Source organism: Dermacentor andersoni, chromosome 1, assembly GCF_023375885.2.
Source record: "Dermacentor andersoni chromosome 1, qqDerAnde1_hic_scaffold, whole genome shotgun sequence".
Taxonomy (NCBI): domain Eukaryota; kingdom Metazoa; phylum Arthropoda; class Arachnida; order Ixodida; family Ixodidae; genus Dermacentor; species Dermacentor andersoni.
In genome coordinates, this window is record NC_092814.1 from 277,213,046 (window position 1) to 277,230,952 (window position 17,907).

Here is a 17,907-nt window from a genome sequence, read left to right on the forward strand (position 1 = left end):
CAAATTTATATAGCCACCTTTTTGCTACATGGTTTATACAACATGACGTTTGTTGCACGGACGCTGGCGGACTCCCAGTTTTTCTCGCAGAAAGTCCTTGCAGTAAAATTGTTTATGGTTTTACTTGCTTTGGTGTGCCCGCGACTCTTGTCCACTGGTACCAACCTTAGCTTTAGCCAGGTGAACTGCCATTTTTGACATTGTTTTCTAAAAGTAATACATAATTTTTGCCACAGAAGTCACCTATCTGCAACATGAAGCTACGTAAGAAACCTTTGTTGTTATCGTGTCATTTTATGAGCGCTTCTTGTTGGTAATATCAATCAGGGACATTAATCAAAGAAAACAATATTGTCACGTGGTAGTGATGGTTGAGAACACAGCAAGAAAACTGTGAATGGCGAAAATTAACTTTTATTGGGCGAACCTGTGCCCAGAAAAACAGGCTACACTCAATGCTCAACGAAAGCGGCGAATGGCAGCTGTCTTCTGCGGGTCGGGGTGTACTCCAGATTTGCTGATGATGTGGCCTAGAAACAGAAGCTCATCGTAAGCGAAGCGGCACTTTTCCGGCTTCAGAGTGAGCCCTGAGGACTTGATGGCCTCTAATACTGTCGCAAGCCGCGCCTAAGGTGATCGTCGAAATTTCCGGCGAAGACAATGATGTCATCCAAGTAAACAAGACATGTCTGCCATTTCAATCCTGCTAACACCGTGTCCATGACGCGCTAAAACGTTGGAGGCGCCGAGCATAGTCCGAATGGCATGACCTTGAACTCTTAGTGGCCGTCTGGCATGATGAAGGCGGTCTTTTCGTGATCTCTCTCGTCGACTTCTATTTGCCAGTAGCCAGACTTGAGGTCCATCGATGAGAAGTATTTAGCATTGCAGAGCCGATCCAATGCATCGTCTATCCGTGGAAGGGGGTATACGTCCTTCTTTGCGATCTTGTTCAGTCGACGATAATCGACGCAGAAACGTAGGGTTCCGTCCTTTTTCTTCATCAGGACTACAGGAGATGCCCACGGACTTTTCGACGGCTGGATGATGTCGCGCAGCATTTCGTCGACTTGATGCCTAATATCTTCACATTCTCGCGCCGAAAGTCGGTAAGGGCTCTGGTGGAGTGGTTGAGCGCACTCTTCGGTTATTATGCGATGCTTTGCAACTGGTGTTTGTCGAATCCTCGATGACGTCGAAAAGCAGTCTTTGTATCGTCGGAGAAGACTTCTGAGCTGTTGCTGCTTACTCATGGTGAGACCTGGAATTACGTCGAAGTCTGGTTCGGGAACTATGGTCGTCGGGGTAGATGTGGCAGAATCCGAGAGGACAAACGCATTGCTGGTTTCCAGAAGTTCCTCGATGTACGCAATCGTCGTGACCTTGTTGATGTGTTTTAACTCCTGGCTGAAGTTTGTAAACAACACTTTTGTTTTCCCCCATGCAGTCGAGTGATCCCTCTTGCGTTGCAAATTTCATGGTCTAGCAGTAGGCATTGGTCACCCTTGATGATGCCTTCTACGTCGGCAGGTGTTTTGGTGCGAACAGAAATAACAATGCTGGAGCGGGGCGGGATGCTGACTTGACTGTCGAGCACGCTCAAGGCATAGTGGCTACGAGAGCTTGGCGGTGTCGCTTGATCTTCCGACAGGGTTATCGACTTCGACTTCAGGTCGATGACTGCGTCGTGTTGGTTTGAAGTCCATGCCGAGAATGGTGTCGCGTGAACATTGTTGGAGGATAACGAAGGTGGCAGGGTAAGTCCGGTCATGAACAGTAATTCTTGCCGTTCAGATTCCAGTCGGCGTGATGAGGTGTCCTCCAGCGGTCCGAATTTGAGGGCCTTCCCATGCAGTCTTAACTTTCTTCAACTGGGCGGCGATGGGTCCACTCATGACGGAGTAATCGGCTCCCGTGTCTACTAAGGCAGTGACTGCGTGGCCGTCGAGAAGCACGTTGGGGTCGGTGGTTCTTTGTCTTGCGTTGCAGCTAGGTCTTGGCGTCGGATCACGGCTGCGTCGCGTTGACCTGTGGCTGGTACGTGGCGTCATGTTGCCTTTCGTTGGCGTATTCTTCGCTTCCGGACTTCGTCGGGACGGCGGCGTGTCTTTATGTCATAGAGGCAGTCTCTTCGGCGTCTTCGGCGGCGGCGGAGGATCTTTGTCAATTCAACGAACAGCATCTGCACCTCCATCGGTTGCTGCTTTTAGTTTTCAGGATATGGGCCCGCAGAGTGGCCCTGGGCTGGGCCATTGTATGGTCGGCGCTGTGGTGACAGGTAGCGGCCTGGTGATGGTGAATGGGACGGTCGTCGAGGGCTCCACTGAGTGGCGGCGAGGTAGTCGGCGATATCGCGAGGTCGTTCGCCAAGCTGTGGTCTCGGCGCGTTAATGGCGAACCCTCGGAGTCCCATCTCCTGGGATGGGTATCGACGGTAGATGTGCCCGGCTTCTCCGCAGTGATTGCAAAGCGGACAGGGGTCGGGGGCGCACCAAACGTCAGTCTTCCTTGGAATGCTGCGTGGGGTGACGGGTTGGCGTGCTGGTGGCGGGGGTGGTGGCGGATGACGGAACTGTGTCGTCCCTGGGCCCTGCCGTGGGCGCGGAGGGGGAACGTGACGGCGGCCTACAGCGGCGTATGTCATCGCTTGCGGCTGAGGCTGCAGCGATTCAGGGGCTACTCCGAGCTGTTGTTGGAGCTCCTCACGGACGGCGTCGGCAATTGAAGCCACTTGAGGCTGTGATGAAGGGAACAGCTTCTGTATCTCCTACCGCACGATCGCTCGGATAGTCTTACGCAGATCGTCGGTGGCAAGTTACTGAACTCAGGCGTAGTTTGTCGAGTTCAAGCGGCGGTTCAATTGCCAGTTACACTATTCCAGTGTCTTCTCTATGCTGGTGGCCTCGCGAAGAAACTTGTCGATGGTCTTCGGTGGGCTCCGTACCATTTCGGCGAAAAGTTCCTCTTTTATACCACGCATCAGTAGGCGGACTTTCTTCTCATCGGACATTCCCGGGTCAGCGTGGCGGAATAAGCGGCTCATTTCTTCTGTAAAAATCGCGGTGGTCTCATTAGGCAGCTGCACTCGGGTTTCTAGTAGTGCTTGGGCTCGTTCTCGGCGTAAGACGCTTGTGAATGTCTCTAGGGAGCCGCTTCGGAACAGGTCCCACGTCGTTAAGGCGGCTTCTCGATTCTCGAACCACGTCCTGGCGGCATCTTCCAATGCGAAAAAGACATGTCTAAGTTTGTCGTCGCTGTTCCAGCTGTTAAATGCAGTGACTCTCTCATACGTCTTAAGCCAGGTTTCCGGCCGGGTCCTCGAAAGTTGAACCGCGGAATGTCAGATCTCCCTGGGCTGCTGCAGCACGATGGGAGACACTGGGGCTGCCATTGGGGTTGACTGGGCGACGATCTTCCTGGTCGTCTCAGGCAAAAGTCGGTGCTCCCAAGGCAGCCCTTGCAGCCTGCGGCTACCTCGCTGGTTCTTGGCGACGTTGGTGTTGTCTTCCGCGTTTGGGCTTGGGTCATGGCTTTGTGGGGCATCCGGTACATGAACGCAAAGCACCTCCACCAGATGTCACGTGGTAGTCACGGTAGTCACAGCAAGAAAACTGTGAATGGCGAAACTAACTTTTATTGGGTGAACCTGTGCCCAGAAAAACAGGCTACACTCAGTGCTCAACGAAAGCGGCGAACACAGTCAGCGATAGTCGAAAATCTGATCAGCGGGTCAAGCGTGTCGGCTTTTATACATAAGTCGTCGAATGTTCCAGAGTAATCGCTGGGACCCGCGTGCCTTCCACAAAGTTCTACATTATTCGCGTTGCGCACACACGTAACCAGATTACACAACGTTCGGTCACAGACAGCGGATGGAACCATCGATAACATTCCAGAAACTTCCAATACATGCAGGCGCGTCCTGCGCTGTGCGATAACATTTGTTAGGCGGTGAAACGTGGCCGCCTGATAAAGATAGGCAAGTACACGTGTCAATATTATAGTTAAATAAACCAGGTTTATTAACTGCATGGTGGGGAGAAACGCAGATGACCAATGCACTTCCGCATAAATCTAAGAGTACATAGACAAATATATCTACAACATATATGTAAGAGAATAAAATATCAAGTATTCTAAATGCAGTGATTAAAAAAGTGAGGACTCCTTACTGGAATAAGCTTGTCTTGGAAATCACGGGAGTCTTTTAAAAGCTGCACCAGCCCCATGTGAACCAGTTGACTTTCCGAGAAAAGTAATCAAAATAATTGTTGAGTGTTAATATGAACAGCAGTGTAAGGGAAAAGCTATTTCCTATGTACTTTGACTGAATGGAGGATACCGGAAGTCTTTACCAGTGTAATCTCCGTGGCTTATCTGGCGATCTCCTTCAATGTGCCAGCAAGCAAAATGAAGTAAAACATATAGTCTAATTGAATGGCGTTTGCTATTTAGAGCGTGTTCGACTTCAGAATTCTCTATTCAAAATTATCGAATAGCTGTTTTCGTTAAAATGTAACGTATAACACCACTTTTCGGAGGTGTGGGAAGTCTCGGAATTCTTGGAGGTGAGGGGCCGATGCAAGTGAGGACTCTTATTCCGAATGATTCGGCTGCTGGAGAGTTGTGGCTGTTGAGAACATTAAGGCGCGGGTGCTGTTCGGTTCTGCTGAACAAGCTCCTAGCTGTCATTCAATATAAACGCCCCGTTTTGGTGCAGCCTGTAAATCTGCTAACTTGATTCAGGCAAGAAAAACATTTCTATTTTATTTTTTACAGTCTTACCACCTCTGCAACCCATTAGAACAGGATACCCAATGTGGTACCACACTTCTTCAATGAATACAGCAGATCTACAAATATATACGTGTATGTGAGACATTTTGTTTGTTTAATTGCTTCATTATTGTCCTTATGATAGTGCACCAGATAACTGAATGCAGCCGTTTATAATAAAGAAGCTGCTTAGTTGAGGGGACGTGCAGTTGGGATGGCATATACATTTAGGTATGAAATATCAGGTAAGCACAACATGTTTTTCTCAGAAATCAGACTCGAGAATAATTTCTTTCGTTTACACCCCTAGAAAAAAAGGAAGGACGTAGCTACATCCTTATTTTTTTAATTAAACAAATTCTGCCGTTTTATGTCTGGCGATGTGATTATGAGGCACCCTGTTCAGTTCTCACCACTTGGGATTCTTTGACTTTCACCTGCACAGAAGTACAGGAGTGTTTTTTCCATTTAGTTCCCATTGCACTGGAGTTTTTTTTTCTATAAGATTACTTCCCGTAAATCTGAGTACAGGGCACCAGATGGGGCAGATATGTATTATTTGTTTGAAGCAGCAAGTAGGAAGTTTACACGTGTTTTTCCATCTGCATTTCACAGGACCTACGGCTGGAAAACTATATGCGCAAAAATACACACTAGAGATGCATGCTGCTTGAAGAACAAGAAAAAAAATATTTTTTCTCCTAAGGGCACCATACAATAACATAGTAGAATGAAAGCCGACACTGCAGCTGCGTTGCACACGCAATCACCGAGTGTCATTAACAAAATAAAATGAAATAAAGAAGAGAAAAAAAGGCATCTATTCCTAAGGCATAAATACATGTCATATGCAATTATGAACACCGTTTGAGCTGTATGAACTCATATACCAGCACGCAAAGTTGTACAAATGACCCTTCCGAGAAGTATCACGAGCAGTTTCCAACGGTGCGGCCTTGATGCGGCCCAATCCACTTTGATCGCAGCGCCGCCACAGTATTTTTAGTCGTCGCGTGCCTCATTGCAAAGCATGCTCCGACCCAGCAGCTCGTCCCGCTCTACCGTATTTTAGTGCACTCTAGTTGTGGTGTCATACAAGCTGGGACTCGCGTTGTGCCGAAGCTTGGACAAAACCGGGTGCTCAGCATAAAAGAAAAATTGGACATCATTTGTGCTATCGAATGTGTCACGAAGTCGGTGCTGGCATGCGAGAGGGCTCTACTGCTGACTATGGTGTGTGGCATTTGGAATACGAAGGAGAAGATGCTTAGCAGTGCTGCTGGGACAGCGAAAAGATGTCGGCTACTAGGTTCAACTTGTCGAGGTTCAACTTTTTGCCATAATTGCCTGTGTTATTGCCGAAGTGTCGCCTAACGACAGTGATGAGGACGACGCGGAAAGTGACAGCACGCGCGATTCAGGCCCGACAGTAGCAGAAGCTGTGCGTTATGTCAGCCTTTTTTTTTGTGTGTGTGTCGCGCAATATCATTTAAGTAATGGATTACCAACTTGCCCGGAATGCTACCCTCATGGGGTGTTTGCTACGAAAGGGGGCTGGTGGAAAAGCAGGCTTGCAGCATAAGGGAGTTTGAGGCCGCTGTCGTCACTGCTAGGCCACCGCAGCATCAAACGAAAATAACAGACTATTCTCGTAGAAAATGAATAAATACTGCATGTATTTTGCCCTTTCGTTGCACTCTTTCTGAGTTTTGTTTTTGACATATAAGTGGACGGTCTCACACTATTTCGGTTAAGTAGTACTACCGTTTAGTACATACTTTTTCGAAGCTCCGGCCCACTACAGTTTAACGAGGTTTCACTGTAATAAAATGGACATTAAAGTGAAGTATTAAGTTGAGCACTATTTGCAGGGTATACTTCCACAGTATGAGATAGGTCAGACTTGCTCTGAACTAGGATTTGTAATCTAGGGAAGGTATGAAAAGGGGTTGGTGGCGACACTTTCAGGAAATTTCTGCACCATCTCCTTGCAACGTCATCAGTTCGAGCATTCAAGTGTCCACTATCACTCGAATGTACAGATACAGTGCAATGGTGAACTCTAAATGGTGCGAAGCTTATTTGACATTTAAGGCTTCTGTACCCATTTGTCAGTGGCACAGACCAATTCTGGGTGATTAGCCAAAAATGGGCACATATCCAGTTACCGAAGTTGTTGCTTTGCGAAGGTAGCAGTCAGCGGCAAGTTGTCAACTGGGTAACACAACAGCAAGCAGCAGCCAGAACCCACAAAGTAGGGGAAAGAGGCAAATAAAGCTTTGCTGTAACTACATAAATACGACCCTGCATTACCATCGGTGAAATTTCCCGATTTGTCCACCACAGTGGCTGGAGTGGGAAGACTGGAAGGATGCAGGCCAGGTCTCCCCCTCACTTCTTGCTGTGCCTCATTTTTGCTGCAGCAACAGGCAGAATGTTTGAAAATTAAATGAAAAAAAAGAGAGATGAGATTGCAAGGGGGTTGCAGGCTGCGGGCATATCCTTGATCTCACCAGGCTGCTTGTATCGGAGCACATTTACGCTCACAGTGGTGCTCCACTGACTGTCCTGTAAATTCACTTTCACTGAAGCTTTTGGTTAAAACCGACTTCCTGAAAAAAAAAGTAGGGATGCATACTTTTTTCTCCGGTTCTAATTGAAAACGCTGCAGCCTATTTATACGGTACCATTCTGAGGCTGCTGTACTAATTGCAGTGGTGAATTGGGCAACTTGAAGCGGTACTCTAAAATAGTACCAAAATGATATGACCAAGAAACACATGGCATTTAGCCACCTGGCTGAAAATGAAACTACCACAGGCCACTTCAACTGGCAGGCAGTACTTATCAATACCATGGAAAATCTCTTGTCATCTCGACTGATACTACAGTATCTTCATACATTCCATACAGTCTATGCCACACGTGCAGTGTCTGCCGTTGCTTTGTACATGTAGTGATTCGCCGAAGGTATAGTACACTGGGCCATTGCACCAACATTATGTGCATAACGCATGAACCTTATTATTTTGCTTTATAGGGGAAAACAAATTATAATAGGGGCCTTGAACGTCGGTATTTTTTTTTCTTCTGGTTAGTGTTTGTTAGTTATAACTGACTGTGTTTGCCCTTCACTTGATAAAATTTTATCAAACCTTGATCTAAAAGGCTTATCTTGTTTAGTAGGTTTAGTTTAGTTAGCTGATAATGTTCCGACAGCATCTTTACCCTGTCGAACTGTTCCACAAATCCAGTCTTTTGGACGAGAATGTGCCATTCCATGGCAGAAATGCTACTACAGTGTAATTACTTATTTTAATTGATACGCAAAATTGATCGAAACCACTAGTTTGTTCATATACATATAATGTAGATCATTATACTGTGTTTGAATGATTAAAGCTCTACATCAGCGGGTGTAATTGGAATCTGAAATACTAATACTACATCATCTATCTCTACTGCTGGTGAGCAGTTACTGCTATTTTGTTTCTGTCAACAAACATCCTCCTTCCCTGAGCCTGTGGAGATGGGTTTGCACACGGCTCACCCGATGAGTGACGGTCAGGAAAGGGCACGACGCACCTCCGCTCCGCAACACACAAAGGCGTTACGGCAAGGTTTATCGACTCTCTGATACCATGCAGAGAAGGCTTTAGAGTCATATCACCAACAAGTACGGGTTTATTCAACCAAGATACAGCACAGTGCAACAGTCACGGCACTTATGGGCAAAAGCTCACTGCAAGACCGCTTGAGTACGTGCACCCGCTGCACCAGGGCTAACCGGGTAGTGGTCCACCAAGTGTGAGAACGAGAATTCGCAGAAGCAAAGGTCCCATATAACCACCTCATTGCAGGCCTGTGAGAATTTGCCGCATCGATGAAGAGCTTGGGGAAGAAAGCTCGGGTGAAGAGGGTGCCCGGGGGCCGCCACTCGGGAGGCCAACCAGGGCGCATGCAGGTGACACTTGGTCACGCGGTGACTTGACCCCAGAAGAAAGAAGCACAGTTTGCGCGTGAAATTACCTCCAGCGCATTAGCAGTGTCCACCATGTTGCCGTTACTGTAGCGGTTCCCGGAGATCGAGCTAAGCACAAAGCACGATATGGGGGGCAAGGTGCAGGAAGGCACCTGATCCCCACAAGCCTTAGTCCTGTATGAAATTTATGAACATAGTTTTTTGCTGTGTTTAAACAGTAGCTTCTCAGTTGGTTCCAGTTATGTTCAAAAGTGTATTTCTCAATCATCAAGAGGAGGGCTTTAAAGTTTGGTGTCACAAGACACATGCTGTCAATGAAGTAAAGGAGGGCTGGCAGAAAACTTTTGTCTTATTCTTATTTGTTTACTTGATAGCTGTCGACCCAGTAGTGTTTACAAAAGTATGGAGCCTCAATTCCTTGAAAGGGCAACAAATACAGTAGAAACCCTGAAATACATTTTCCACGAAACTGCTAGAAAAATATGTAATAGCCAGGAAATGTATTACGCAAGCATGCTGTTAAAATGATGAGAACGAGCTCTTAAATAAGCTATATATTAAAGGAAAGACAGTATGAATGCCAGAAGCCAATTTGAACTTGACGGGGGCTGTCTAAAAGTAATAATAATCGGGAGACCGAACTATCAGATTCAACTGAAAAGGTGTGTCATATTCTCAGATTATCACTTTCGGGTATACATTTACTTTCGCCAGATTTTGCATGACTAGCGTCAGATGCATTGGAAGCTTGCGAATGCACGCAAAGTACCTTGATCGGCCAGCTGCGCTGCGATTTTGCATGTACTGTTCGCGGGATTTCATGCTTGAAAAAACACTTTTATGTAGCAGGTATTGAGCAACAGAAAAGTGTATTGGGAGTTTTTCATGTTGCTCTGCAATTTTCTCATTGACACTTTCTTCTAGTTATAATATTTGAGAAGTTGAATAATTAATCATGCCTAGTGCCTTAAGAATACCTAGTGCCTATGCCATATTCCCCCAAGGCAGTGGGGTAATATGGCATAGGCAGTAGGAATAGATTAGAGACTTTGCAGAACGGAATAATATGCGGATAATGAATACCTTCTTCCGCAAGCGGGATAGCCGAAAGTGGACGTGGAGGAGCCCGAATGATGAGACTAGAAATGAAATAGACTTTATACTCTGCACTAACCCTGACATCATAAAAGATGTGGACGTGCTCGGCAAGGTGCACTGCAGTGACCATGGGATGGTAAGAACTCGAATTAGCCTAGACTTGAGGAGGGAACGGAAGAAACTGGTACACAAGAAGCTGATCAATGAGTTAGCGGTAAGAGGGAAAATAGAGGAATTCCGGATCAAGCTACAGAACAGGTATTCGGCTTTAACTCAGGAAGAGGACCTTAGTGTTGAAACAATGAACAACAATCTTATGGGCATCATTAAGGAGTGTGCAATAGAAGTCGGTGGTAACTTCGTTAGACAGGATACCAGTAAGCTATTGCAGGAGACGAAAAATCTGATCAAGAAACGCCAATGTATGAGAGCCTCTAACCCTAAAGCTAGAATCGAACTGGCAAAACTTTCGAAGTTAATCAACAAGCGTTAGACAGCTGACATAAGGAACTATAATATGGATAGAATTGAACATGCTCTCTGGAACGAAGGAATCCTAAAAGCACTGAAGAAACTAGGAATAGGCAAGAATCAGATGTATGTGTTTAGAGACAAAGGCGGCAATAGCATTACTAATATGGATGAGATAGTTCAAGTGACTGAGGAGTTCTATAGAGATTTATACAGTACCAGTGGCACCCACGACTATAATAGAAGAGAGAATAGTGTAGAGGAATTTGAAATCCCGCAAGTAACGCCTGAAGAAGTAACGAAAGCTTTGGGAGCTATGCAAAGGGGGAAAGCAGTTGGGGAGTATCAGGTAACAGCAGATTTGTTGAAGGATGGTGGGCAGATTGTTCTAGAAAAACTGGCCATTCTGTACATGCAATATGCCTCATGACCTCGAGCATACCGGAATCTTGGAGGAACGCTAACATAATCCTAATCCATAAGAAAGGGGACGCCAAAGACTTGAAAAATTATAGACCGATCAGCTTACTGTCCGTTGCCTACAAAGTATTTACTAAGGTAATTGCAAATAGAATCAGGAGCACCTTAGACTTCCGTCAACCAAAGGACCAGGCAGGATTCCGTTTAGGCTGCTCAACAATAGACCATATTCACACTATCAATCAGGTGATAGAGAAATGTGCGGAATATGACCAACCCTTATATATAGCTTTCATTTATTACGGGAAAGTGTTTGATTCAGTCGAAACCTCAGTAGTCATGGAGGCATTACGGAATCAGGGTGTAGACGAGCCGTATGTAAAAATACTGAAAGATATCTACAGCGGCTCCACAGCCACCGTAGTCCTCCATAAAGAAAGCAACAAAATCCCTATAAAGAAAGGCGTCAGGCAGAGAGATACAATCTCTCCAATGCTATTCACAGCGTGTTTACAGGAGGTATTCAGAGACCTGGATTTGGAAGAATTGGGGATAAGAGTTAATGGAGAATACCTTAGTAACTTGAGATTCGTTGATGATTTTGCCTTGCTTAGTAACTCAGTGGACCAATTCCAAGGTATGCTCACCGACCTGGAGAGGCAAAGCAGAAGGGTGGGTCCAAAATTAATCTTCAGAAAACTAAAGTAATGTTTAACAGTCTCAGAATATAACAGCAGTTTACGATAGGTAGCGAGGCACTGGAAGTGGTAAGGGAATACATCTACTTAGGGCAGGTAGTGACTGCGGATCCGGATCATGAGACTGAAATAATCAGAAGAATAAGAATGGGCTGGGTTGTGTTTGTCAGGCATTCTGTGATCATGAACAGCAGGTTGCCATTATCCCTCAAGAGAAAAGTGTATAACAGCTGTGTCTTACCAGTACTCACGTATGGGGCAGAAACCGGGAGGCTTACGAAAAGGGTTCTACTTAAATTGAGCACGACGCAATGAGCTATCGAAGGAAGAATGATGGGTGTAACGTTAAGGGATAAGAAAAGAGCAGATTGGGTGAGGGAACAAACGCGGGTAAATGACATCTTAGTTGAAATCAAGAAAAAGAAATGGGCATGGGCAGGACACGTAATGAGGAGGGAAGATAACCGATGGTCATTAAGGGTTACGGACTGGATTCCAAGGGAAGGGAAGCGTAGCAGGGGGCGGCAGAAAGTTAGGTGGGCGGTTGAGATTAAAAAGTTTGCAGCGACGACATGGCCACAAATTCTACATGACCGGGGTAGATGGAGAAGTATGGGAGAGGCCTTTGCGCTGCAGTGGGCATAACCACGCTGATGACGATTATGATGAATAATTAAGACTAATTATGTGATTAGACGGAATGAAAAAAATAATCTGAGTAGTATCTCCAAGTGACGGCAAACATTACCTTGGTTCTGTCCAGCTATGTGGCATTTGTATATTTTTAAGGTTTGGCTCAAGTTACGGGAAACACCCTATATAATTGGGCATATATTGTTTTAGACACAGTTTGAAGTCCCGAGGATTCTCAATTAACATAAGTTTACTGTGTTGGGATAATACACGGAAAGCAGGAAATGAGTGGCATAAATTATGTGAGAATTACTAAGTGTACAAGGTGTGCAACTTGCAACTTCAGCCATATGTAAGTGTTCATTTTTCTTGGTAACGTGGGCTGATAGTTCTGCATTAGTCACTTTGTTTCAGTCATTCAAAAGCATTGTGCATCTGGCTTGTGTTCACATGTTTCACTTCATGCAGCGGCGTTTCAGGGTCCTCTATATAGACTATGGTAACCGAAGCACTGTGCTTTGCTCCTCTCTGCGACCACTGCCTCCCGAGCTTGCAAGCCTTCCAGCCTGTGCCCATCGCATGTCTCTGGCATTCGTGTGCCCCAGGGAGGGCTGCAGGTGGGATCATTCTGCTACTAGAGTTTTTGTCAAGGAGACTGGCTTCGATGTTTCTCTTGTTGCTGAGAAGAAAGGTCACAGGCACTCTGGGTAGGACACTATCACTGCTTTTATGATTGCCTACTATTATGAAACTTCCTTGTGCTTAGCTAGTGTTACATTGTGTTTCGTGCTCATGGTGCTTGCAGTTTTTATATGCATCATTATCACAATGCACAGCTTTAAGATGGTTCTTCATAGAACTGGTTTGACTACAGTGTAAACTCGTTACATTGAAGCAGGCTGTGTTATCTGCACTGTGACTGCACTGTGCTTGTGGCCTCAAAATCTTCTGGTCATTAATTATTGCCACCAAGGTTTACTAAGGGAAAAAAAGTTTTTTCCCCCTAGCTGACTACTTATAGTCACATGTGCATGATGTGTTCATATACAGGTTGTCCCACATAACTTGAGCCAAAATTTTAAATATGAAAGGCACTCCAGACGCAAGTTGAACCGAATGCATAATGTTGGCACTGGTCTAGTACTCTGGCTATTTTTTTAATTTTCCCATTAACTAATGGATTAGTTATGTTTAATTAATAAACTTTTTAGGTATTGGCTTCAGACCCCAAGTGTGAAGTGCAAAGTTTGCATTGGTCTAGAATTAAGATTGTTTGCTGTTAATTGTGTTTCGTGTAAAGAAATTAGTTCCACTAACGATTACAATAACCTCAACACTAGTCTGGTCAATACACGTTAATGGTGTGAATGACCCTTAACACGAGCAAATGTGTCTGCGTTCCAATAACTTGCAAAAAAAATTTACTGTCATGTACCTACATATTAGGGTCTTCACCATTACAAGGAGTAAGTTGCTATAAATATCTCGGTGTGACACTCACTTCAGACCTGTCTTGGAATCTTCATCTTGATAATGTTTGTTCATGTGCCTTCCACAAGCTTTGTGTCCTTAAACATAAATTTAAAATTGCTCCCACTAATGTTAAGCTCCTCTGCTATACTGCTCTTGTGCGGCCAGGACTGGAATATGCGTGCATTATATGGTATCCTCATACTAACCGCAATATTGATAGTCTTGAACGTATTCATAGAAATCATAGAATTACTTTTAATAAATTTTCCACATTAGGCTCACCTTCTGATTTAATGCAAGCAAATGGCATTCCCCTATTACAGGCACGAAGACAAAAATTTAGCTTAGAATTTCTTTCCCAACTCTTGGAAAACAAGCTAGTGCTAGATGCATCAACATATTTGTCACCCTTAACTAGCAGGCCCACCCGACACCACAGTGAAAATGCACTAACCCCACATTTTGCACGCACAGACCTATTTAAGTTTTCTTATTTCCCGAGAACCATTAATGAATGGAACTGCCTTACTAAAGCATGTGATCAAACTGTGAAGTAACCTTTCTGAGCCTGTATTATTGTTGCTTTTTTTTTTTCGATGCTGTTTCTTTCGTATTTCTTTTGTATTTGTATCAATCACCCTGCTTGAACCATGAGTCCGCAGCTACTACTTACCCGTGATGTCAGCATGCACTACCAAGACGCGCTGTCGAACGCTTCACACCACATGAGAGAGCGCACCGTGCGAGTGCAGAGCGGCTCGGGTGTGTTGTTTGCGAGTGTAGTGGTCGCAGTAAGGGTTCTGTGCACTGGCTATGGTTGGTTATGGCCGCTTTAGGTAAAATAAGTTGAATAAATGTTTTATTTTAAATGAATCAACAAATATCCCCGCGAAACAACGCATGTAAGATGCCACCAAAAAGACTACTATAAACTACCACCTATCTTATCTCTAGTACACTCCACCACCAACCGAACACCAAAAGGCGCCAAAGGACGTGTTTGTTTATTCAATTTATGGTGAGAGCACCCATCGACACCATGACGCTAAAATGATGTGGGCCGGAACTGCTAGATGGCGCTGTTTATTTTCCGGTTTTACTAAAACAGCCAACCAAGGCGTGCCGTTGGCGGAGATGTGGCCAAGGCGATAGGTTCGCGGAAGGCGAACGTTTCAGAATATGGGCCCTGCTCATAGCCACTCGCAGCTCAGTGCCACTCCTCAGTGTGGCCTCCGAGATGGTGCAGTCTCAGGGTCCACATCATTAGTCGCTGACACAACCACAAAGCTCACATTCTGGAATCCATGCTGTAGCACGAGTACATATTACCTGTTCAAAAACGGCAGTTAATGTTGCACTCTTAGTGCCACTTTACAGCTCTAAGCTGATATCGTGTGTGAAATTTTTTTGAGTAAACGGAACTTGCACAAATACAAGCAAGATCATGATTGTACCGTGTCACTGTTCCCTCAAAAAGCAAATGTGGATATCACATTCATATTACAAAAGCAACTCATTAGGTTAGGAAAGTGAACAATAATGCTGCATGCAGCCCTATAAAATTCGTGAGGCCCATTTGCATAAAGCCTGATCACGTCGCTAACATTGCGCTGCTGGGAGCGGCTCTGTGACACACATCTTGGACAGACAGCCTGTGTTCTATTGGAATATGTCACCTTCTACAAATCATTCACATCAAAAAATGAATGCTCAAACTTGTCAACAGAAGGTATCAACATATATGTCATCAGCAATCGGCAAAGCTCCATAGGTACAGTTGAACCCACCTATAGCAATGTACTGGTTTTCACGATATACCAGTATTACAACAAGCAGCCATGGCATTATGAACTTCTCTGTGTGTTCTATGGTAAAACGAACTGCTTACTATAATGCTCCCATGCTATGTTATTGCTTGCAAGTTATTTAAATGTGGATTGGGTGTCAGAGCCGAAAGAAATAATAAAGCGACATCCTGGAAAATTAAAAAAAGCACGCCATTACATGCCTTTGTTGCACCCGCCTGTGTGCTTTGCTTCTCCCCCATCCCCCTTCCACCCTTTCGAAGCACGAGTCAACGCTGTCGACTCGTGTTTCAGGGGTAGTAGGGTGATGGGAAAGAGGCATGCGAGGCCGGCGATACAATGGGTGAAACGAAGGTGCGCCATGCATGGCAGCTGGCATTTTCTTTCTTTATTTACTTTGGGCATAGACACCCAGTAGCCAGGTTTAATTCTTATAACCAATAGAAAGTCTTACATTACAGTACCTAAGTGCTGGAGGATGCACACTTCATTTTAGCCCCTTTGAATTCTTTTGTACGCCCGGTGGTTTGCATCTCTCAATGCTCGGGCACCCTAATCTAAACTAATAATATGCCCTAGGAATAGTGTATAGTGAGCAGTTTATTTTACCATAGAATATGCACAAAGGCTCATAGTGCCAGCGGCAGCTCATTGTTGCATCCGAGTATTGTTAAAAGTGGTAATGCTATAAATGAGTTCAACTGAACTTCTTTCTGTCTAAAATGTTTTGATGTTCGTCCTCTATGTTTCTTTTTCATGCAACCCAGTTATAACAATGGACTTTTTTTGACACTTGAATACAGTCAATCCCATATGTATGATGCTCGTATACAAGGATAAGTAAAAAATTATCCGCAGTGTAGCTATAAATTTTATTGCAATGCAGATAGGAAACTCACGTTAACATCATTTTTCAATGTAGTCCTCTTGCTTTTCAACGCACTTGTTCCATCGTTGCATGAGCTTCCTGATGCTCTCAGAAAAGAAAGTTATTGGCTGAGCAGCGAGCCATGCATGCACCACCGGGTCCTTCACTTCTTGCTCCGAGGTGAATTGACGGCCTTTTAATAACTCTTTGAGTGGACCAAACAAGTGGTAGTCAGAATTAAGGGGCAAGATCAGGAGTATACAGAGGAGGAGCCATTACTTCAAACTGGAGTTTCCCAAGCATTGCTGTAGTGTGGGTAGCAATATGTGGACGGGCATTGTCGTGCAATAACACAGCACCTTTCGGCGTTTGCTTTGAATTGCAGGCTTTAGCCTGTCAATAAGCATTTCATTGCAACGTGCACTGTTTATTGTTGTGCCACTCTCGTAATAATGTTCCAGTACTCGGCCTAATGTGTCCCAAAAAACGGTAAGCATCAGTTTTCCTGTGGGTGGTTGGGTTTTGAACTTTTTCTTACTGGGCGGTTGTGGATGTTTCCATTCCGTACTCTCCGGCTCATAATGATGGATCCATATTTCGTCATCAGTGACTATTGTGTCTTCAAAAGCCGTCACCTTCCTTACCATAGCGATCCAAATGTTTTGGCAGATGTCCAGGCACATTTGTTTATGCATCTTTGTCAGTTGTTTTGGGACCCATCTTGCAGAGACTTTATGAAATCCACTTATGTTGTGGGTGATTTTGTAGGCTGAACCATGACTAATTTGCAGACGATGTACAACTTCATCAACGGTCACTCGTCTAACAGAACCATGTTATGTGCACGCTCAATGTTGTCATTATTTGTGGCTGTAGATGGTCGTTCGGCTCCTTTGTCATGTGTAACACTTGTGCAACCATTTTTTAATTTTGCCATCCATTCACAGACACTCCATTGCTGCAAGACACTGTCCCTATGTGATGCCTAAAGTCTTTGATGGGTTGTGGCCCCTGATACACCTTCTGACCACAAAAACTGGATCACTTGTTGTTCCTCTTTGGTGCAAACTTCTAATGGAGTGGCCATGATCTATGTGCAACAAAAGCAAACCTAATGGAGAAATTAGGCTCAAACTTTCATAGCATGACCACGACGGCATAACAGTAGAGGTTAGTATGAACAATGTAAGAAGAGTTATGTCAACATTGTGTATATTTTTTTAATTACCCTCGTATATCGAATTATTGGGTGTGTTCAGAAATGTTTGGCCGGCCATGTCCGGTGGCTATATTTAATTTAGGTTAAAAAAATAATATTTCGCTGCCTGAGAGCCAAGAAAAATGAAATCAATCTTAGTTTTGCGAGCAAGAAGTGTCCTAAAAAAAACTCAAGGACGAAAGTTATGCACACACATTTATTTTTATATATTTTCATTCATTCCTGTTACAGACGTTTGTTATATACATTCGTGTTTTCATTTCGCGATATATTAAGGCAATGAATTTGAGACCAAAATCACTGCACCGACTGGCAGTGGGCCAGTGTCGTCAGCGCCTTCAGAAAGGGATGGTCAGTATGGGGAGCGCTGGCATGATGAGCAGCAACAGAGCCAGCTGTGGAAGAAGACAGTGACGGCGAATGCGCGAGTGGTGGCATGAGCCATTGCTGATGATGATAGTTTT

At 44.8% G+C, this 17,907-nt stretch overlaps 1 protein-coding gene across 7 annotated transcripts in view; it reads left to right on the forward strand.

Moving 5' to 3' along the window:
* LOC126548188 (uncharacterized) overlaps positions 1-17,907 on the forward strand; it is an 85,891-nt gene that overhangs the window by 39,135 nt on the left and 28,849 nt on the right. For 2 of the 7 annotated variants that reach the window (XR_008609122.1, XR_008609123.1), the window contains 2 exons: positions 12,547-12,785; positions 17,172-17,394. The exons of 1 other annotated variant lie outside the window; for it this stretch is intronic. Coding sequence is in view for 3 of the 6 variants with exons in the window: in XM_055063170.1 (XP_054919145.1) it covers positions 12,547-12,785 (239 nt within the window). In the remaining 3 variants the exon portion in view is untranslated. The remainder of the gene's footprint in view (positions 1-12,546; positions 12,786-17,171; positions 17,395-17,907) is intronic. 4 more of the 7 variants (XM_055063170.1, XM_055063171.1, XR_008609124.1 and 1 more) reach the window with 3 other exon arrangements.